The 23,145-nt window shown below is 41.2% G+C and overlaps 1 protein-coding gene and 1 pseudogene across 2 annotated transcripts; both read right to left on the minus strand.

Annotated features, from left to right (window-relative positions):
* Positions 1 to 4,641: 4,641 nt before the first annotated feature.
* Positions 4,642 to 13,842, minus strand: ZNF280B (zinc finger protein 280B). 2 transcript variants are annotated; one of them, XM_020871611.2, is made up of 3 exons: positions 13,755 to 13,842; positions 12,905 to 12,963; positions 4,642 to 6,613 (listed from the first exon to the last, which is right to left on the minus strand). In XM_020871611.2, exon 3 carries the CDS (start codon positions 6,540 to 6,542, stop codon positions 4,914 to 4,916), a length of 1,629 nt encoding a protein of 542 aa, XP_020727270.2. In that variant the 5' UTR covers positions 6,543 to 6,613; positions 12,905 to 12,963; positions 13,755 to 13,842; the 3' UTR covers positions 4,642 to 4,913. The 2 variants fall into 2 exon arrangements, with proteins under 2 accessions (XP_020727270.2, XP_020727269.2); XM_020871610.2 differs by having other exon boundaries at positions 13,713 to 13,841.
* LOC139037675 (zinc finger protein 280A-like) lies at positions 12,901 to 22,455 on the minus strand (annotated as a pseudogene).
* Between the last annotated feature and the right edge of the window lie 690 nt (positions 22,456 to 23,145).

Here is a 23,145-nt window from a genome sequence, read left to right on the forward strand (position 1 = left end):
CATCCTCTTGGATCACTCACTCTAGAAGCCAGCTTAGTCGTATCTTAACACTCAGGTAGCCCAGTAGAGAGGCCCACGTGAAAGAACTGAGGCTTTCTCCCAACAGCCAGCAAGGAAACTGGTTTCAACAGCTATGTGAGTAAGCTGTCTTGGAAGGAAATCCACCAGCCCATGTCAAGGCTTCAGATGACGGCAATCTCATGAAACCCTGAGCCAGAACACTCAGCTGAATTACTCCTGGATTCCCAACTTTCAGCAGCAGTATGAGATAACATTGTTTTAAGCTGTTAGTTTGGGGTAATTTGTTATGCAGTAGTAATTAATTAATGCACTGCCAACTTTGGTTGATGTCTTTATCCAGGGGGCCTGTCCATTCAGTCCATTTTAGCCAGAATCTGCTAAGTGAGTTTAGAAAAAATACCACACCCTTGATCGGACCACCCTCAGTATCAGATCAAGTTCCTTATCACCCACCTCAGTATCCTATCACCCTTGCCTAGGTCAGCAATGATCCTCTCAGTTCAGCCAGAATCCACCCTAACCCTGTGGTCCACCCACCCTGTTGGTGTTGTTCATTGCTTTTCAGTTGCCCAGTCTCTGTTTGCAACCCCGTGGACCCACCCTGTTCCTTAGCTATCAATCCCAACTGTGTCCCTGTGGAGTCAGACTTAAGCTCAATCTCTCTCCCCTAGTATAAGACCCCACTGTAGTACTCTTACCTTGAATAAAGTTTTTCTTACCACCTTTAGTAAGTGTTATGAATAATTTTTTAACATTTCCAAGTTCTGTTACTAGGAATTACTCTCAAAGGAATATTTTCATACCTTTACTTTTTATACTATATTCATTTGGGGGAATAGATTTCAAGAATTAAAATATTTCACGTTTTTACCATACAAACAGAAAATATCTTTTAAAATATATTTATATATCTTAAAAAAAAACGTAGGTATAATCTGAAAAGGATGTGTATATAGACATGTCAGTGTATATACACACATACCGTCAGAGCACCAAGGAAAACTTAATTCTCAGTAAACTATAAATTAAAATATTCAGCCTGCAAACAGTGAAATCTTAGGAATTAACTTGCCAAAAATCATAGAGAATGAAATTTTAATTTAAAAAATGTATACATAAAAGTATTTGGGATTCAGACAAAACTGCTATTTAAATGAAGGTAGGTCAAGTCCTAAACCCTTTATAAAAAAAAAAAGAAAGAAATACTCAGTATTGTGTAATAACCTATAATGGGAAAGAACCTAAAAAAGAATAGATATATATTATCTGCATAACTAAATCACTCTGATATATATCTGAAACACAACATCGTAAATCAAATATATTTCCATAAAAATCTGTAAAGAAAGCTTTTAAAATACAAGGTTATAAAAAAGTCATAAAGAAACTAGAAGGTATATATGAATTGAAACAAAAATAAAACTTGTTGGGATAATAAAACAAGAGCTGTTTCTTGGAAAAAGTAAATCAGAAACATTGATACAACTGTGGCAAATCTAATAAGGGGAAGAGGAAGTTGATTCCAATACTAGAAATGAGAAATGGAATGAGATCCTGAGAGGATAATATTCAACCCTGAGTGGAATTACTTTTGTTTCAGGAAAGGTCCAGTCAAGCAAAAACCTGGGGAAAGAAAGGGAGGAAGGAAGCAAAGAAAGAGGAAGAGAGACAGGGGAAGAAAGGAAGGGAGAAAGAAAGAAAAGTAAATGTCTCAACAGATGTTGTAAACTATCCAATAAAACAATTCTCTTTAAATTCTAAAAACAGAAAAGAAAAAAAAAACAAATAGAAATTTATTAAGCCATATACTCATTGCCTTTGATAGTACTAAGAACAAGAAAACCCATTTACACGTCACTGTTTAGAAGTCCTGGCCAACACAATAAGATTATTTTAAAAATCTAAAAATATGCCATGTTATTGGTAAAAAAAGACAGACAGCAGAAATATTTTTTAAAAAACATTTTATTTCTATAAATACTAATTTTACTTACAATTTTTTGGCAACATTAATAAAATAACAGATTTTATCTGAAAGAACAAGCAAAATAGACAAGGAAATTCACAAAGGGCAATAACAAAATAGCAATCTTGACAGATATTCAATATATTTGTAAACAAAACAAAGTGACATTGTCTTAAAAAAATAGAGGTATCAATAGAAAAACAGAGAAAGCTCCTGAAAGAACTCAACTCATTATTAACTATCTTTTATTTGCAGGCACAGAAACTGACTCAAGTTAACTCAATTCTAAGAAGCAAAGCCCTGATGTTATTATCTCTTCTCAGCTTTTTTGTGAAAATCTAGGAAATTTAGGCTGGAGAGGGAAGAAGAGGGTGAGACTTAAAGTGCCTTTAAGGAGGGGGAGTAAAGGGAGAGGGTTGGAGATTTCATTGTGTGATTTTTAACAGCACTGGTGAAGCTCAAACAAGGCAGGTAGCAAGCCACGTAGGCCTAGGGGAAGAGCGTTTCCAGAAAAACAGCAGTTGCAAAGTCTTTGGATCAGGAAGAAATGGAATTTGCTTGAGGAAAAGCAAGGCCAGTGTGTCAAAAACAGTGCACCAGTGGGGAAAATAGTAGAGTAGAATGACAGAGAATGGAAGAGAGGAGGTAGTCAGGGACCATATCACTGGAACCTTTTTAGTTGGCAATAAATAACAACTTGTACTCCTTAGGAGCATACTTCAGAGCAAATGACAGTAACAGTGTTGATAATACTAAGCAACAACAAAAACACATAACTAAAACATTTCTTATTTTTACTATAGAAATAGAATAAAGGAGATAAGTATGCAAAAGTTTGCACATTTATTTATACATAGAAGTTTTCACCTGAGACCAGAACACACACACACACTCTTTCTACACCTAAAGAAAGTGGTTTAAGCTGACACTTAGCAAAGTGCTTTGGCCCAAGCAAACTAACTGGAAAGGCCTAGTAAAATATTCAAAGTGCAAATCAATCAATCAAGCATTGAGTAAATAAATACAATAGAATTTACACTCAGGAAATTATCTAAAATATAGACAATATACTCACTACAACTTAGTTATCTGTAGTCCTTCCTCTTCAGTTCTAAGAGGGATGCTAACCCCTTGGTGATTATCACTTTCCAGCATTTTGTGAAAGCTCAGAGAATTTAAATAAATTGAGGAGGGGGGGAAAAAGTGGGGAGAGGTGAGGAGAAAGGAAGAGGAAAAGGAGAGATTTCTCTTGGCATAGGTCTACAGCCAGGATCCCAGGTTCCTTGAATGGTGCACAGAGATTGCTAGGTTATCCGTGCCAGAAGCGGAGAACGGATGGCATTAAAACATGCCTAAGGAGACTCAACTCTAGGAACCCACAGAGGCAGCCGAGTGTGCTGATGTTCAGGAACCAATACTTAGAGGGTACCCCGCAGTTCTGTGAAAGAGCCCTTGGAGATCACAAGAAAAAAGGTTTCCACAAGTATAATCACAGATTAGATAGGTGGATAGATTAGAGGAAGGATAATAACTCTACGACCTGATAATTACTGAAATAAACAAGACAATTCCTGCACATCAGAGTGTGTCAAGTAAGACCGAAACTCAATATTAGTTTGATAAAATGGGAAATTACACACACAAAGAATTAACTGTTAACTGTAACACATTCGTGTCCAAGGCAAGATAAGATACAAAACTGAAAACTTCACATGTTCAACTAGGGTAAGACACATGTAACTGGAAAAGGTTAGGAAAAGTTCTATAAAGGGTTTAATCACCCTGGACAATTTTTATTCACTACACTTACTATTCTAGGACAACCCCATTGTAGCTTAAGGGTAAGAGAACTAAATTTAGCCCAATTCATAAACTGAACAGATTCCCTGTGTCTGATCCTTTTCAGTTAAAACTATGGGTCCAGTACAAATCAAACTGGACATCAAGGCTTTTTTCCTTGGGAATCTTAACTTGCTTTACTACTGTGACTGAGACAGATATGGCTACTTCACTCTAACTAGAGGCCAGCCAAATGGGAAAGGGGATGGAATGAATCAAATTCCCCTTTTGATCACTCAAGAGGAGGTCCACGGGCACCAGGCCTCATTCTATTAACTATCTCTGCTTCTCCAACTGCAGTCAATGATACACAGGGCCTGCTTGATGCTTGCAGGGGCCCTTCACCAAACACAGGCATTTTAATGGTTGGCTTCCTTGGATGTCCCTGGGCTAGGTAAAGACACTCTGAGACAGCGTTCCTTCTGCCTTGGCTCTATGCCTGGAGTCAATGTGTGCATCTTCCTCAGCTGGGACAAAGAAGCCACTGCTCTCCGCTGGCTAAATCCCCTGGTCCAAACTCACATCACAGCTTCTCCATCAAATTCTCCACACCAGGCTTTCAGAGCCAGGTTATCTTAGATCGGCACAACAGAGGCACTTCGGAGAGTTCAGCAGCACACGGGACCATACCATAACAAAGCCATTCCAATCTGGCTATATAGTTAATACTGAGATCTTCAAGGCATGAAAACAGTTGAAAATTACGTTGCTAAAACACTCTACAGATTATATGTATAGTAGAGCTTTCGAACTTACAAATAATATGAAATACCAAAATAAATAGGTTGTTACTCTTCCTCTCTCCCCCTCTCTCATTCTCTCTCTCTCACACACACACGCACGCACACATACTTTTTATGTGTTAAGACAATTATATGAAAAACAGGTAATGTATATTTAAATAACATCTCAACATTCAGATCAAACAAAATTGTACTTCATGAATTTAAAAAAAAACAACACATAAATTACCCATTGGTTTCACTATATTTGATACTATTGAATAATGTTATAATTTGGATTTTTTGTTTTTAATGGGGTTTTTAACTTTGACTGAAATACTTGCTCAGACTTACTGAAAGTAGAGCTAACGGGTTTTTTTTGAAATCCTCCTTTTAGATTTGGGGGGTGATGGTTCAGAATCAGATGTGTTCACAGTAATGGATGCTACTTCCACCAATCCTGGCTGAAGAGGTTCCAGTGATACCTGAATAACAACTTTTGTTTCAGGAGGTAATCCTTCTAGCTGCTTAGGCTTCTTAAACATTTGATGACACTGGGTCTTGTGCTCCATTTTCTCTTTGAAAGTTAAAAACTGTAGCCGACATTTGGAACACTGGTGAAAACTCTTTTCCCAGTGCCCTCTATAATGACACATGTATGGTGTTGCAGTTTTAAAAATTTTGAGACAAAACGGGCAAAGCAAATTCTTAGTGTTTCCATGGTATGCTCTGAAATGTGCATCCACATCTGCAAAGACTGATGATCTGTAATTGCAAACCTGGCATACATAGGGCATTTCACCAGGCTTATGATTGTCTTTCATGTGCTGTAAGAGAACCTGATCTGTCTCAAAGGACAATTCACAGATTTTACAGACAGCAGAGGGCTCCTGGGAAGTGTGGACACTTTCAATGTGACACTGCAGCTGGAAGGGAGTAGGAAACTGGCGGTGGCAATGATGGCAGGTGGTGTGGTTTTTCCAGCTGTCACCTCTCTGCCTCTCAAGTTCCAAATGGTGCTTCATGTGATTCATAAACTTGACATTTTTTAGAACTTTCAAGCAGCTGAGGCATTTAAAGGCTGTGTGAGTCTTCGGTTCTGGCTGCCCATCTCCTGTATGCTGTCCATAGTAGAAGTCACGAAGTAACACAATCGGATTTCCTTCTGTGGGATCAACAATCTTGTTTTGACTTGCTAAACTTGGAAAGTCAGTTTTTGTCAGTCCATTTTCCTCAAAAGAACTTACAGGCTTGCAATGAACATTGTCCTTTGGAAAAGCTGTTGGACAAGGTTCTCCATTCTGAACGTGGCTTAATGAGGTATGAACACTGTCTGGTGTGCTTTGCTGAGTAGTCACTGTATGAAAAATACCTGAAGGGGACAAAGCTAAAGAAGGTTCCCCTATAATTCCATCACTGAGTTTAGGCCTTTTGGGATTTGTGCTATTTGTTTCAGAAGTGGAAAGTCGCTTTGATACACAAGGACTTTTATTCATATCTCCTGCAGAAACTGCTGTTTCTACTGGATGCTGCAATGAACTTGTGAAGGTAATCAAAGGAGAACATAACTCTGAAAAGCTATTAGGCACTATTTGTGGTGAAATATTTTTATAATCAGGTTTAGACAAAGGCTCAATAATAGGACTATCTGTTGATCTTGATTCAGAGTCAGAAACCGGCAAGACAGTCTTTGCTTCCGATGTAGGAGTCACATGACTAACAGGCTGTAATTTGTGAGCGTTATCTTTCCTGAAGTGACCATACCTTTTTCTCCTTGAACATGAACCTGGGGTAACTCTGTTCAATATGTTTGAAACGACTGGTTTTGAATTTGAGGTCATCCCAACAAAGATCAGATCAGCATCTTCATTTACATGTTCCACTCCAACAAAAATCAGTTCAGCATCTTCATCATCTACTTGTTTGGTTTCTCCTACGCTTTTCTGTGGTTCTGGTTCTTGTTCTTCTTCACGTAATGTACATGGTGGTTCCATATTTTAAATACTTATTTATTCTTGAAGGGTGTGGCCACAAGTCCCAGTGCTTCTTTTATATAAACTGCCACCTAAGTATAAACATACTACACATTAGTTAAGTACAGAAAAATGTGCTATTTAATTATCTCCAAAACTCTAGGGTAGTTATAAACACCCGTATCTTACACATAAAGACACTGAGCATCAAAGAGACTAAATGACAGCTGAGAAACCTATGACTACAAGTCTACATGACTCTAGAATCATAGCTTTGTCCCATGTTAATTTTAATCTCTTCTATTAAAAAAAAGAAAGAAAAGAAAACCCAACACCACTGATCATTAGGTGAAATCACATGTAAAGGACTAGTATTTTTACAAAAGCACTATTGTACAGTGTTTAGAAACATGGACTTTGGAATCAAAGAAGATTAAGCTGGAATTCTAAGTTAGCCATACACCAGCTGCATCTTTTTGGGTATAACTTTTAAATGTGTTTCTATATCTTAAAGGAAAAAATGCTTATTTCTTAGACTTAAGGTTAACAGCTCTTTTTAAAAAGCATCAGCTGTTCAATGGCATCTTGTTTTGTAGTAAAATTGGAAGAAAACGTATCTTAAATGCACATTACAATTGATTCACACATACTAATTTCATAAATGTAAATACAGAAAATAGGTAGCAAATTCAAAGTATAAAGTATTTATACATAGTTAACAAACAGCATAATTCAATGTCAAGCACTTAACACAGGCCTAGCAAATTGAGAATGAACTCTCTTGATAATCTCACCCCAATTCCACACTGATATATCCTAAATTTCTCCCTCTAATCCTGACTAAACTTAAATTCAACAATGCTTCATCCCTCACTCCACATGTCTCTTCCCCACATAGCAGGCAAAGTGATGCCTGTATTTCTCTAATACTAATATCAAACAGACATCTCACACACACACACACACATACAACCGATATCCCTTATGAATAAAGAGGCAAGAGTCCTCAACAAAATACTGGCAAACAAAATCTAACAACATTTAAAAAAAGATTATATACCATGATCACATGGGATTTATGGAGGTATGCAAAGTTGGTTCATTATATGAAAGTCAATCAATATTATGCCATTTTAATAGAATAAGGGACAAAAAACACATCTGCCTGCAGAAAAAGCATTTCCCTGAATCGCACCTTTTCATAATAGGGGTTTAAAAAAAACACTTAATAATTAAGAACAGAAGAGAACGTTCTCAATCAAAAGGTATCTGGTAAAAGACCCACAGCTAACATCACACTTAATAATGAAAAACCGAAAGCTCTCCCTCTAAGACTGGGAACAACACAAGGATGTCTACTCCACTGTGGCTCAATATTATACTGGCAGCTCTATAGCCAGGGCAATCAGGTAAGAAAAAGGGGTTGTTGTTGTTATTATTTTAAAAAGAACAAAAACAGCATTCAGAACAGAAAGGAAAAGGCAAAAGTATATTGAGATAACATATTTTTGTATATGTAAAATCCTGAAGAAACCACAAGTATTACAACTAATAAAAAGTTTGCAGAATACAAGATAAAATTTAAAAAATCAATCACATTTCCATACAGTAGCAACAAATGTTCTGAAAATGAACTTAAGTAAACACTTCAATCTACACTAGATTAAAAAGAATACTTAGGAAGTCAGAAAGAGAAAGACAAATATCATATGGTATCACTTACATGTGGAATCTAAAATATGATACAAATGAACTTATCTATGAAACAGAAACAGACTCACAGACATAGAGAGCACACTATGTGATTACCAAGAGGGGAAGGGTTGGGGAGGCACAGATTGGGAGCTGCTGATTAGCAGATGCAAACTATAATATTAATATATAGAATAGATAAACAAGATCCTACTATATAGCACAAGGAACTATATTCATACCTTGTGATAAACAATAATGGAAAAGGATAAAAAAAATTATGCGCGCGTGCATATGTGTGTGTATACACATGAAGGAAAGGAAAGGTAAAGGGAACGGAAGGAAAGGACAACTGTTGGCAAGCACGTACAGAAACCGGATCCTTGTGTGTTATGGATAGATTTTAAAATGGTGCAACTGCTAGAGAAAACAGTATAAAGGCTCCTTGAAAAATTAAAAATAGAACTACCACATGATTCAGCAATTCCATTTTTGGATATAAATTCAAAAGAAGTTAACGTAGGGTCTTGAGATATTTGCACAGCAATGCTCACAGTAGCACTAATCACAACAACTAAGAGGTGGAAGCACCTAAATGTCCATCAAATGTGATATATACATACAATCAAGCATTATTTAGCCACATAAAGGAAATCCTGCCACATGCTAAAACATGCATGATCCTTTAAGACATCAAGCTAAATGAAATAAGCCAGTCATAAAAAAGACAAATACTGTGTGTTTCCACTTACATGAAATATCTAATATAGTCAAGCAATAGAGAAGAAACAAAGAAGAACAATGGATTCCGGGGTCTAGGGAAACAGGGAAAAAAAGAGCAGTTGTTTATGGGACGGGTGATGGGTAGAGAGTTTCAATTTTGCAAGATGAAAAGGTGTAGAGATCTGTTTGATAACAATGTGATAGGGAATTCCCTGGTAGTTCAGAGGTTAGGACTCCACACTTTCCCATCAGGGGCCTGGGTATGATCCTCAACCAGGGAAACTATCCTGCAAGCTGCACAGCACACTTGAAACAATGACAACAACAACACAACAACACTGTGACTGTGTGTGTGTCTGTTAGTCGCTCAGTCCTGTCCGACTCTTTGTGTCCCCGTGGACTGTAACCCACCACGCTCCTTTGTCCATGGGATTCTCCAGGCAAGAATACCGGAGTGGGTGGCCATTTCCTTCTCCAAAAAGGCTGATGAAAGTGTGTAAAATACTTAGCATGTAAAAATGGTTAAAATGGTAAAATTTAAGCTACATGTTTTTTACAACAATAAAAAAAAAAATTTAAAAACCAGGAAAAGAATTTGAATAGACATTTCACCAAAGATGATATACAAATGGCCAACAATCACAAAAAATACTGCTTAACATAATTAGGAAAATGTAAATCAGTCTCAGTGCGATACTACTTCACACCCATTAGGTTGGCTATCATCAAAAAGAGGAATAATAACAAGTGCTGCAGAGGATGTGGAGAAATGGAATCGTCATGTATTGTTGATGTAATTGCTGTAAAATGGTACAGCCACTTTGGAAAAGTAGTTTGTCAGTACCTCAAAAATTAAATATAGAGTAGCCATATGATCCAGCAATTTCACTCTTTTGTATATATCCATAAAAACTAAAAATGTTAAGTCCATGCAAAAACAATGTTCATAGCAACATTACTCACAATAACCACGAAGAGTGCACAATCCAAATATTATCCATTAATTGATGAGTGGATAAATAAACTGTGGTATATGCTCACAATGGACTACATGTAAGCCATATACCATATTCATATTCATATACCATATTCAGCCATAAAAAACATGCACTGCTATACATCCATGAAATGGATGAATCTTGAAAATACACAAACTAGGGACTTCCGTGGAGATCCAGTTTAAGACTCTGCACAGGTTCCATCCCTAGGCTAGGAACTAAGATCCCACATGCTGCATAGCTAATTAAATAAATAAGTATTTAAAAAGAAAAGATGATATCTGAATAAAGCCAGACACAAAGGTCACACATTGTATGCGGAAGAACTGTAGGTAGAAGAGAAGCAGGAAAGAGAAGCATTCTGTAATCCAAATGAAAAATTTTTTCAGGGAGGAGGAAATGATCTACTCTGATAAAGGCTGAAAATAAATTAATAAAATAAGAACTAAAAATTGACCACTGAGTTAAACATTTGGAATTCACTGGTGACCTTGACAAGAGTGGATTTAAAGGATAATGAGAGAATTGGAGATAACATATTCTACAAACAACTCTGTAGAAGTCTATAATAAGCAAATATGAAATAAAATAAGCAAAAGCAGGATGTGTCACCAAAAGACGGATTTTTAATAAGAGGTGACATTATAGTCAGTCTGTTTGCTGATGGGAACCATCCAGAGAAACCGAAAACTTAATCCAGGACAAAGGAGAGACTTGCTAGAATATCACCGAATAAACAAGAATTGACTAGATCTAGCACACAAGAAGTGTACACAAGCCAAATAATTCACTCACAGTAACAGAACTGAGATCATATGAAGAAAGGCTGGCATGGTGGATTAATGGGTATGATAGCCATGGCAACCCACTCCAGAACTCTTGCCTAGAGAATCCAGTGGACAGAGGAGCCTAGTGGGCTGCTGCTGTCCGTGGGGTTGCATAGAGTCAGACACGACTGAAGCGACTAGCATGCATGCATGCATTGGAGAAGGAACTGGCAACCCACTCCAATATTCTTGCCTGGAGAATCCCAGGGACGGAGGAGCCTGGTGGGCTGCCGTCTATGGGGTCGCACAGAGTTGGACACGACTGTATCTACTTAGCAGCAGCAGCAGCAGCCAGCCTTCAAGACGACCTCAAGTGAATCACATCTGATATTCCCACCCCTGTGTAGTTCTCTCTCACACTATCACAGGGTTGACCTGTGAGATTAAGCAAATACAGAAGTGAAGATGTGTAACTTCCGAAAAAGACTCTGCACTTTATCTTGGGTGCAAGTTCTTTCCTGAATCACTCATTCTGGGAGAAGACAGCAGCCTCCACACAAGCAGCCCCTTGAAAAGGCCCACAGAAGGAGGAACTGAGGCCTCATGAGTACAGCCAAGTGAGAGAGCTTAGATTCAACAAGTCAAGTCTTCAGAGGTTGCCAAACCAGATAAAAGCTTGACTACAACCTCAGGAGAGACCCTGAGGCTAAACTACCCAACTGGATTCTAGTCCAAGAGATAATAAACCTAAGTTCTTTCAAACTATTCAATTTTGAGATAATGGGTACAACACAAACATTTCGAAACATCACACTTACACAAAGAATAGTTCTCCTATAAATATTGCAAAAATTAAAAAACACAAAACAAACCAAAACACCTAAAAACAGGAGTTGCCTGGCAGTCCAGTGCTTAGGACTCAACCCTCTCACTCTGTTCCATCCTTAGTTGGGGAACTAATATCCTATGAAGCCACATGGTGTGACCAAAACAAAACATGGCAAAATTGATATGCTGTCAAGTTCAAAGCTGTATCAGCAATAGATAACTATACAACAGAGCTATAGGCACAAGCTGCTGGGCATAGAGCTATCTATGATCATGTTTACTGGCATGAATGGATCATGTATGGATGTGAGAGTTGGATGGTGAAGAAAGCTGAGCGCCAAAGAATTGATGCTTTTGAACTGCGGTGCTGGAGAAAACTCTTGAGAGTCCCTTGGACTGCAAGAAGATCCAACCAGTCCATCCTAAAGGAGATCAGTCCTAGGTGTTCACTGGAAGGACTGATGTTGAAACTGAAACTCCAATACTTTGGCCACCTCATGAGAAGAGTTGGCTCATTAGAAAAGACCCTAATGCTGGGAGGGATTGGGGGCAGGAGGAGAAGGGGACAACAGAGGATGAGATGGCTGGATGGCATCACCGACTCGATGGACATGGGTTTGGGTACACTCTGGGAGTTAGTGATGGACAGGGAGGCCTGGTGCTGTGATTCATGGGGTCACAAAGAGTCGGACACGACTGAGCGACTGAACTGAACTGACTGAACTGGCATGAAATGAACTCAGATGGTCCCCCACCCCCATTCAGTGGAGTTCAATTACTTAATGAAATAAAGCCCCTAAGGGTACAGAAATGAGCAAGTAATCCCATGTAAACATGTTAAATCACAACACACTTTCTCTGAATGAACCACTTTATTCATTTATTCATTTGGCCATGCTGCTTGGCTTTGTGGGATCCCAGTTTCCTGACCAGAGACTGAACCCAGACCACTGCAGTAAAAGCCCAGAAACCTAACCACCAGGCCACCAGGGAACTCCCACCACTTCATTACTTTGATTCTGTAGCTAAAACCTTAGGATATGTGCATTGCTCCATTTTAGCCTCACCAAGTGGTAGGAGTCAGTTCTACACAGCTTAAAACCCATGGTGCTCTTACTTTTTTTCTTTCAAGACGGCAAGAGAAAACAAGCCACCAGCCTCCCTGCCTGTTTTTAAGGTTGCAACTCAGAGGGCTCCAGAGTGACCTGAAACCATGACTGCCCTTAAGTGACCACCCGCAATCAGGGTCAGCTAATCCCCAATCAGGAGAACTCTGTCTCAACAGCAACGTGTGAGCCCATGAATGAAAGGAGAAAAACGGAAGGCAAGAAAGACACAACTTTGTTTCTTATTGTAAAGATGTCTGTCACCTTACCTCAGGGGCACACGGAAAACCTGGCGCTTGAGACTCCCCAGGCAGGAGAAGGTCACATCCTGGGGGCGGGCAGAGGGAAAGGTCAGGATGAGTCACGTGCTCCGGGAATGTTCTATCCCCCAGGCCCTACCTGGTCCTACGCTACGGATGCCGACCAGGCGTCTCACACTCAACCAGAGCGAGTGATTGAACTTCCTCTTTCCTGAGCTTCTTCCTCCCACCTCCCGTCTCTCAGTAACAAACAAACAAACAAATACCTCATCTGCCAACTTCCCGAACCAAAGGCCTGAATCTCGGGGCCCCCAGGAACAGGGGCAGCCCTGGAGTCGGAGGAGAGGCAGAGGAAACAGGAAAACGACCAAGGCGCCGCGGTAGTGAAGAGGCCACTAGATCGATTTTTTTTTTGCTGCGCCCGCCTGACTGTGCCTGGGTCCACGGGTGTCCAGAATCTGGTCGGGCTCGAGTCACAAACCCGCCGTGAACATTTGTGTGTGTGTGTGTTTAAAATATATTAGGTTCCACAGGAGACCTGGGCGGAGGCCGGGGGCCTGACAGGCCCTTCCCCGGAGCTGGCTCGTCCCACCCCCGGGGCAAGAAGGCTGCGGAAAGCAGCGCCCGCCCAGACTGGAGAGGGGAGAGGGCGAAAGGGTCCTCGCGGCCTGTGGGCCCGGCCGCACGCTCCCTCCTGAGGGCCCGCGGGTCCTCACAGGCCGCCCCGCCGAGCAAGGCCCCGCGCGCGTGGGGACCCGAGAAACCGTACCCTCGGCCCTCAGGCACCGCTCTGGCCGCACCACGCCCCAGCCCTTACCGGTCCCCGTTGGCGGTGGTGCCAGAACTGCCGGCAGCTCACCTGCCCCTTGGCGATCGCCGGGTTCAGCCTGGGGCGACAACGCCTCCTCAGGCCCGGGCCGCCGCCGCAGCTGCCCCTACAGGCGCGCCCGCTGCCACCGATGATTGGCTGCCAGGTGTCGGCGCCTGCAATCTGATTGGCCGCGAGGCCAAGTTGGACGCATGCGCGCGCGGTGGCACCTCTGGAGGCAACCGCTGGAGGCAACCGCTGGGGGCGCGGTCAGGCTAAACCTGAGGCTCAAGGGTCTTGGGCTGTCCAGATCGCGCAGCTCACCGAAGTGGGGGGTGGGGCGGGGGGGACAGATTGCAGAGTCGCCAAGGCACAGGGCTGAGAGCGGCATCCGAGTTTACCAGGGGAGTCCAGTGATGGTGTCCAACACTCACAGCCCGCAGGAGTGACCTGCCCTTTGCTTAAGGAACTTGATCACACACCTGGGTCTTGAAGCCCCTCCTCTTGGAATTCCATTTGGATCAATGCAGGGCAGCCTGCCCCTGTTTTTGCACAGCCTACAGTGAGCTGAGAATGAGCTTTACTTCTTTTTTAAATTTTAGAGCCTTACACTTTTTAATGGCTGAGGAAAACCGAACAGAATAATATTTTCTGATGTGAAAATTGTGTGAAATTCAATTTTCAGAGTCCTTAAAGTTGGAATAGGGACTTGCCAGCTCCTTTGGTTATTGTCTATGGCTGCAAACTTGATTAATCGCCAAAGATCGTATTCGCAAAGCCTAAAGTATTTCTTATTTGGCCCTTTACAGAGTCTTTTTTAAATGCCCTGTTCTGCTGGAAGTCTCCTAGTAGTCATATGGGGGAATAAAGTTTTGGTTTTGTTGTAATATTTTCTTCTCTATTATATTCACTTCTCATTCTTTATTAATTTCATTCCTTCTTATTGCTATAAGTTTGTTCTGTTGCTCATCTTTACAATTTTTTGAGATAATTATTTGTAACTCTCATTTCTCTTACATGCAATGCTATAAATTTACCTTAATATGTTGTTGTTCAGTCCCTCAGTCATGTACGACTCTTTGCAACCCCATGGACTGCATGCAGCACACCAGGCTTCCCTGTCCTTCACTATCTCCTGGAGTTTGCTCAAACTCATGTCCATTGAGTTGGTGATACTATCCAACCATCTTATCCTTTGCTGCCCACTTCTCCTGCCCTCAGTCTTTCCCAGCATCAAGGTCTTTTCCAATGAGTTGGCTTTTCACATCAGGTGGCCAAAGTATTGGATCTTCAGCTTCAGCATCAGTCCTTCCAATGAATATTCAGAGTTGATTTCCCTTAGGATTGACTGGTTTGATCTCCTTTCTGTCCAAGGGCCTCTCAAGAGTCTTCTCCAACACCACAGTTCAAAAGCATCAATTCTTCGGCACTCAGCCTTCTTTATGGTTCAACTGTTACATCCATACATGACTGCTGGAAAAACCGTGGCTTTGACTAGAGGGACTTGGTCAGCAAAGTAATGTATCTGCATTTTAATATGCTGTCTAGGTTTGTCATAGCTTTTCTTCCAAGGGGCAAATATCTTTTAATTTCATGGCTGCAGTCACCATCCACAGTCATTTTGGACCCCAAGAAAATAAAGCCTGTCACTGTTTCCATCGTTTCCCCATACAAATTTAACTGTGTCCCACGATTTTTGCTGAATAGTATGTTTATTGTCATTCACTTCTAAGTATATCCTAATATTCTCTTCTTAAGGCAAAGATTATATATTATATGGGCTCCCTGGCCGCTCAACTGGTAAGGAACTTTGCAGTCAATGCAGGAGACACAAGAGGCCCAGGTTTGATCCCAGGTCAGGAAGATCCCTTGGAGAAAATAATGGCAATCTGCTCCAGTAGTCTTACCTGAAAATTCCATGGAGATATATATTATGTATTAATATATTTATTGATATTTTCCAAATGAATGGCATTTTAAAAGATGTTTCTTTGTCAATTTCTCATTATTGCATTATGGTCAGATACACAGTTTAAATATTATTGATCCTTTGTATTTGAAGATGTCCATTCAGTTAAGTATACCATACTTTAGATTTCCATACCAGTGAAGTCAAAATGAAGTGGGTGTGATGTAGAGAAAATACTTGCAATGTCTAAAATGTATATATGTGAAATGACCTCCTTTAAGCCTCAAAATTATTCCAGCATCTTTCAGTACAGTACCTTTAACTAAGTTCCAGGTTTTATTCAAATTTTACCAGTTTTTCCACAAATGTTCTTTTCCAGTGTCATATTCCCATATAGGATACTGAATTGCATGAGGATATATGCCGAAAAGCTACAGATACCTCCTTAGCATACTCTGGTCTATAGCAGTTTCTTAAACTTTCCTTGCTTTTCATGCTTTTGACAATTTTCAGGAGTCTTTCAGGGACAGGTTATTTTGCAGAATGGCTCTCAGTATGGGTTTGATATGTTTCTCCTGGTTGCACTGGGGTTTATATATTTTTAGAACTATACCTCCAAGGCAATATATCTTTCTCATCACTTCCCATCAAGGATTCATACTATCAATATGACTTACCACTAGGTTCCTCTGCTATAAAGTTATCTCCTTCCCCCTGACATATTCTGTTCTTTGGAAACAAGTCACTAAACCCAGCCTACACTTAGGGAGGGGCATGGACTCTCATCTTGAGGAAAATATAAGAGATACACAAATTACTGAGTATACAAATTAATTGGAACTCATTTATAAGGAAGATTTGGTTCCTCTAGCCATATCTTTTAATTTTAAATTAATTAAATTAAATAAAAGTAAAGATTTAATAGGTTTCCCAGGTGGTGCTACTGGTAAAGAACCTGCCTGCCAATCCAACCCGTAAAAAGACACGGGTTTGATCCCTGGGTCGGGAAGATCCCCTGGAGAGGGAAATGGCAACCCACTCCAGTATTATTGCCTGGGGAATCCCATGGACAGAGGAGCCTGGTGGGCTACAGTCCATGGGGTTGCAAAGAGCTGGACACAACTGAAGCGACTGAACACAGGTAAAGATTTAATACGTCAGTCACACTAGCTACATTTTAACATCTCCAAAGTGGAGAAAGAGATAGAAAACATTTTCACTGGGAATTCCCTAGTGATCTGGTAGTTAGAGCTTTGTGCTTCCACTGCACGGGGCAGAGATTCGATCTCTGGTTGAGGATCTAAGATCCCTTAAGCCTCACAGCAAGGCCAAAAACAAAAAAAAAATTCCTACAAGATGAACACTCCGTCTGAAAAACCAGATAAAGGATATAAACAGGTCACCTGACAGAAGAGAAAAATATGCATTTATATATGTGAAAAGCTGATCGTCCTTTTTAGGGAATACATGTAATAATGATTTTAAAATTTTCTATTGCTGCAGAAACTTCCGTGAATAGCACTGACTTAGATCATTGTTTTGCCAACCTTTCTTCTTTTCAAACATAATGCACTTTAACACATGAAACTGCTTTAGCTCTGTCTCAAAAAATTTGTTATTTTCAATGTCATTCAGTTCAAATATTTTCTTTTTTCCATAACAATTTGTCTTAGGAGCTACAAGTTATTTAGGTTCAGAAGCAGGAGTAGGAGGAGCCTAAACCACAACATCAAAGAGGATTGTGAATTACAGAGGTGCCACTTTTGCACTTGGGTTCCTGGCAATCCTTACTCTATCCTCAGCCTGTTTGCAGTTACATTGCTTCATTTTCAAACTCTGGGAGTTCTCTCCTCCTCAATTATCTTTCTGGGTTTTTGTTTGGCCATGCCACGGAACCTGTGAGATCTTAGTCCCACAACCAGGCATTGAACCCCGGCCACTGGCAGTGAAAGCACCAAGTCCTAACTGCTGAACCAAAAGGGAATTCTCATGTCTTTTTCTTTCTTTCTTTCAAATATTTATTCATTTACTTGGCTGTGCTTGGTCTTAATTGCAGCAGAAGGGCTCTTCAGTCTTCACTGCAGCATGTGGGATGCAGGATTTTTAATTGTCACATGCGGTATTTTTAGTTGTGGTATGTGGAAATCTAATACCCTGACCAGAGAATGAACTTGGACTCCCTAATTTGGGAGCACAGAGTCTTACCACTGGACTACAGAGATGTCCTTCGCATGATCGAACCCAGGTCTCCTGCATTGCAAGTGAATTCCTTACTGTCTGAGCCATCATAGCTTTGACTATAAGAGCTTTGGTCATAAAAAAAAAAAAAAAAGAACTTTGGTCAGCAGAGTGATGCCTTAGCTTTTCTTTATGCTGTCTAGGTAGCTTTTTTTTCCAAGGAGCAAGCTTCTTTTAATTTTGTGGCTACATTCACCGTCCACAGTGATTTTGGAGCCCAAGAAAATAAAATCTGCTGTTGTTCTCACTTTTTCTGCATTTGTTTGCCATGAAGTGATGGAACCAGATATCGAGATCTTCATTTTTTGAAAGTTGAGTTTTAAGCCAGCCTTTTCACTCTCCTCTTTTGCCCTCATCAAGAGGCTCTTCATTTTCTGCCATTAGGGTGGTATCATCTGCATATCTGAGGTTGTTGATATTTCTCCCAGGAATCCTGATTCCAGATTGTGCTTCATCCAGTCCAGCGTTTTTCATGATGTACTCTGCATATAAGTTAAATAAGCAGGGTGACAATATATAGCCTTGACGTACTCCTTTCCCCATTTGGAACCAGTCTGTTGTTCCATGTCCAGTTCTAACTGTTGCTTCCTGACCTGCATACAGACTTCTCAGGAGGCAGGTCAGGTGGTCTGGTATTCCCATCTCTAAGAATTTTCCAGAGTTTGTTGTGGTCCACACAGTCAAAGGTCTCATCACTTCATGGCAAACAGATGAGGAAACAATGGAAACAGTGACAGACTTTGTTTTCTTGAGCTCCAAAATCACTGCAGATGGTGACTGCAGTCACGAAAATAAAAGATGCTTGCTCCTTGGAAGAAAAGCTGTGACAAACCTAGATGGCATATTAAAAAGCACAGACGTTACTTTGCCAACAAAGGTCCATGTAGTCAAAGCTATGGTTCTTCCACTAGTCATGTATAGATGTGAGATTTGGACCATAAAGAAGGCTGAGCACCTTTTTAATTGATGCTTTTAAACTGTGGTGCTGGAGAAGACTCTTGAGAGTCCCTTGGACTGCAGGAAGATCAAGCCAGTCAGTCCTACAGGAAATCAACTCTGAATATTCACTGGAAGGACTGATGCTGAAAGTGAAGCTCCAGTACTTTGACCACCTTATGGGAAGAGCCGTCTCATTAGATTACACCCTAATGCTGGGAAAGATTGAAGGCAGGAGGAGGAGGGGATGACAGAGAATAAGATGGTTGGATGGCATCACAGACTCAATGGACTTGAGCTTGAGCAAGCTCCAGGAGATGGCGAAGGACAGAGAAGCCTGGTGTGCTGCAGTCCATAGGGTCGCAAAGAGTGAACACGTCTGCACAACAACAAATTATTGTTTGTCTTGCTTGATTTTTTTCTTGTTTCTGCCGTTTTTCACTTCTAATTAAATTTGTTCTTTGAAACTCATGGAAGGTCTAGGACCTAAGGTTTTTCTACAAATAAGAGACAGGGCACATTGGTGCGGGGTGGGGGAGTGGTCTGTCCCTGAGAAAGCCCTGCAGGGTCCTGCTCAGTTATATGATGAAACAGACAGACAATGCCAAGTGTTTGGTAGAAATGGAAATGCCAATACTGTTAATGGGAATACACATTGCTTCAATCACTTTGAAAAAGCATTTGACTGTACCTGCATATTAGAATGGCTCAGTCAGTAACAAATCTGCCTGCAATGCAGGGTTCAAACCTGGGTCAGGAAAATCCCCTGGAGAAGGAAATGCCAACCCATTGTGGTATTCTTGCCTGGGAAATCCCATGGACAGTGGAGCCTGGTGGGCTAGAGTCTATGGGGTTGCAAGAGTCAAATACCACTTAACAACTAAACCACTACCACATGCATTATCAGAAAATCTCATATCTAGACATACAGATATAGCTATCCTAGAGTAATTACTATGAAAGACACACAGGTTCATAGGCGGTTTATTCAAAAAGGCAAAATAAGAGCCTCAAATTTCAGGCACAGTAAAATGGACATATAAGACTATGCCCATTCATCCAAGGGAATTCCACCCAGCAATGAAAAAGAATGTTCCACAGCTACATACAATAAGAATGCCTCTCACTTATTTAAAAGAAAATGAAGACCAGGGGAACAGAAACTCTATTGTGTGATTCTATTAACTTAAAGTTTAAAACAAAGAAAAATGAATCCCTGGTGCTAGAGGTCAGAGAAGTGGTTACATTGGGGAGCAGAGGGTGGCCAGGAAGGAGCATGGAGATTTCAAAGCTACTTGATGGTAGAGAGATGAAACAAGTACAATTTCAGTTACAGTAAAACCAGAGTTTATTTTCTTGGGCTCCAAAATAACTATGGATGGTTAGTGCAGCCATGAAATTAAAAGACGTTCACTCCTTGGAAGAAAAGCTGTGACAAACCTGGACAGCATACTAAAAGACAGAGACATTACTTTGCCATCAAAGGTCCATAAAGTCAAAGCTATAGTTTTCCCAGTAGTCAGATACAGATGGAAGAGCTGGACCATAAAGAAGGCTGAGTGCTGAAGAATTGATCTTTTTGAACTGTGATGCTGGAGAATGGAAAAGACTCTTGAGAGTCCCTTGGACTGCAAGGAGATCCAACCAGTCAATCCTAAGGGAAATCAACCCTGAATATTCAGTGGAAGAACTGACGCTGAAGCTCCAATACTTTGGCCACCTGATGGGGAGAGTCAACTCATTGGAAAAAACCCTGATGCTGGGAAATATTGAAGGCAGGAGCAGAAGGGGTGACAGAGGACGAGATGGTTGGATGGCATCAGCACCCCAATGGAATGAGTTAGAGCAAGCTCCAGGAGATGGTGATGGACAGGGAAGCCTGGCAGTTCTGCAGTTCATAGGGTCACAGGGAGTCAGACACGACTGAGCAACTGAACAACAACAAAAGCCAGACAGGGTCTTTATGTACAGCTGGCTGAGCCTCAATAGGACTTTTTCAAATTTCTGGAGGTGGGTAGACCATCATTTTTGGCCAGATCCCTTGCTGCAACACGTCTGGAATATTTTGTGTTCATAGTCATCTTTGTAGTTATTCTGGGTGGCACTTGGGGGTCCATGCTCCTCACAGTGATGGATGCCGTCTCTCTCAGTCCCAGCTGAACTGAGGTTCGGATCACGACCTCTGTCTCAGGAGGCAACCCCCGCAATTGCTCTGGCTTTTTGAATGACTGATGATTCTTGGTTTGGTGCTCTGTCTTCTCCTTCAGTTTCAAAAACAGTAGCCGGCACTTGGAACATGGAAAGACCCTCTTGTTCCAGTGCCTCCAAGCGTGATTTACGAAGGATGTCGACAGTTTGAAAATTTTGAGGCAAAACAGACAAGCAAATTGTTCGTGTTTCCATGCCACGTTCTAAAATGCACTTCTACATCAGCAAAGGCTGACGATCTGTAATTGCAAACACAGCACACATAGGGCATTTTGCCAGGTTTGTGACTGTCCTTCATGTGCTGTAAGAGAACCTGATCTGTTTCAAAGGACAATTCACAGATTTTACAGACCACGGAGGGCTCCCGGGAAATGTGGACACTTTCAACGTGACACTGCAGCTGGAACGGGGTAGGAAACTGGCGGTGGCAGTGCTGGCAGGTGGTGTGGGTCTCCCAGCTGTCACCCTTCTGCTTCTCAAGCTCCAGATGGTTCCTCACGTGGGTCATAAACTTGACATTTTTTAGAACTCTCAAGCAGCTGAGGCAATTAAAGGCCGTGTGAGTCTTCGATTCTGGCTGCCCATTTCCTGTATGCTGTCCATAGTAAAAGTCATCAAGTAACATGATCAGTTTTCCTTTCATGGGATCAACAGTCTTGCTCTGACTTGTTAGAGTCAAAAAGTCTGTTTTCTCCAGCCCTTCCAAGCTACATGTTCTGTCTGGATCCATAAGACTGAAGCATGCCTGGTCATTTTCATGAGTCGGTGAAAATGATGCCCCACCTTCAACATGGCTTGGTGAGGTTGGGAGATCTTCCAAGGTCATAATTGTGTTCTTTGTAGGAGAGATTCCTGGAGGGGCCATGACAGAGGCAGGTCCCCCTGGGGTTCCACCGCTGAGTTTAGGTCTTTGGGGATTCCCACTGTTAAAATTTACATCTGAAGTGGGGCATCACTTTGAATTAAGAGGACTTTCACCCTTGCCTCCTAATGAGAGAACAGCTCCAGATAAACAGTGAGGCCATGGAGAGAGCAATTCTGAAGAGTTGTGAAGCACAGCTTGCAGAGAGCTCATTTTATAATCAGGTTTAGATGAAGGCTCGAAAATAATAGGACTGTCTCTTCTTCCCCATTCAGACTGAGAAGCTGGCGAGACGGCCACTGGCTTTGATGGTCCTGAGATTTGCAGGTTGCAACGTGCAGGTGGGATCTGGACTCACGTGCCCCTTCTTTCTTTTTGAAGATGAGTCCCTGGTCACTCTGTTCAAAATGTTAGAAATGACTGGCTTTGAACTTGAAATCACTCTGACAAAGAGGGTTTCAGCATCCTCATTGATGTGCTCCACTCCAGAAGATGACCTCAGCATCGTCACCGTCCTCATCTCTGGATTTGGACCCTCTGGTTTTTTTCTCGGGTTGTGGTGGTGCTTGCGCTTCCTCACACAGGAAGAGATGGGCCATTTTACAACCACTTCTGGCTTCAAGTGGCCCCTTCTTCTAGTGCTTTTTACACCTAAAGGCACCACAGGACAAGGTCATCCCCTCCGATCTCAGGTGTCACTCTGTGGTTTCAGTTAACCCTCAGTTGTTCACCAAAAATATTAAATGGAAGATTCCAGAACTAAATAACTCATAAGTTTTAAATTGCCTGTCATTCTGAGGAGTGTGATTGGACGCTCTCACTGTTCTGCTTCCTCCTGCCCAGAATGTGAATCGCTCCTTAGTCCTGCACATCCTACCTGTTTGTACTCGGTTACCACGATGACTGTTGAGGTGTCACAGGGCTTGTGTCCAAGTCACCCTTATTTTACTCAATAATGGCCCCAAAGCATAAGCGGAGTGATGCTGGCAATTTAGATATGCCAGAGAGAGCCCATTAAGTGCTACCTTTAAGTGCAAATATCGAAGTTCTTAGTTTGATATAAAAAGAGAAAAAATTGTATGCTGAGGTTGCTAAGATCTGTGGTGACTATGAAGAAGTGAAAAGAAATCTGAGTTAGTTTTGCTGTCAAACCTCAAACTGCAAAAGTTATGGCCACAGAGCGTAGTAAGTGCTTAGTTAGGGTGAAAAAAAAAATCACTGAATTAGTACAGTAATATTGTTTACATAGAGACTATAGTCACAAAACTTTTATAGAAGTATATTGCTAT

Source organism: Odocoileus virginianus, chromosome 12, assembly GCF_023699985.2.
Source record: "Odocoileus virginianus isolate 20LAN1187 ecotype Illinois chromosome 12, Ovbor_1.2, whole genome shotgun sequence".
In the NCBI taxonomy this organism is placed as follows: domain Eukaryota; kingdom Metazoa; phylum Chordata; class Mammalia; order Artiodactyla; family Cervidae; genus Odocoileus; species Odocoileus virginianus.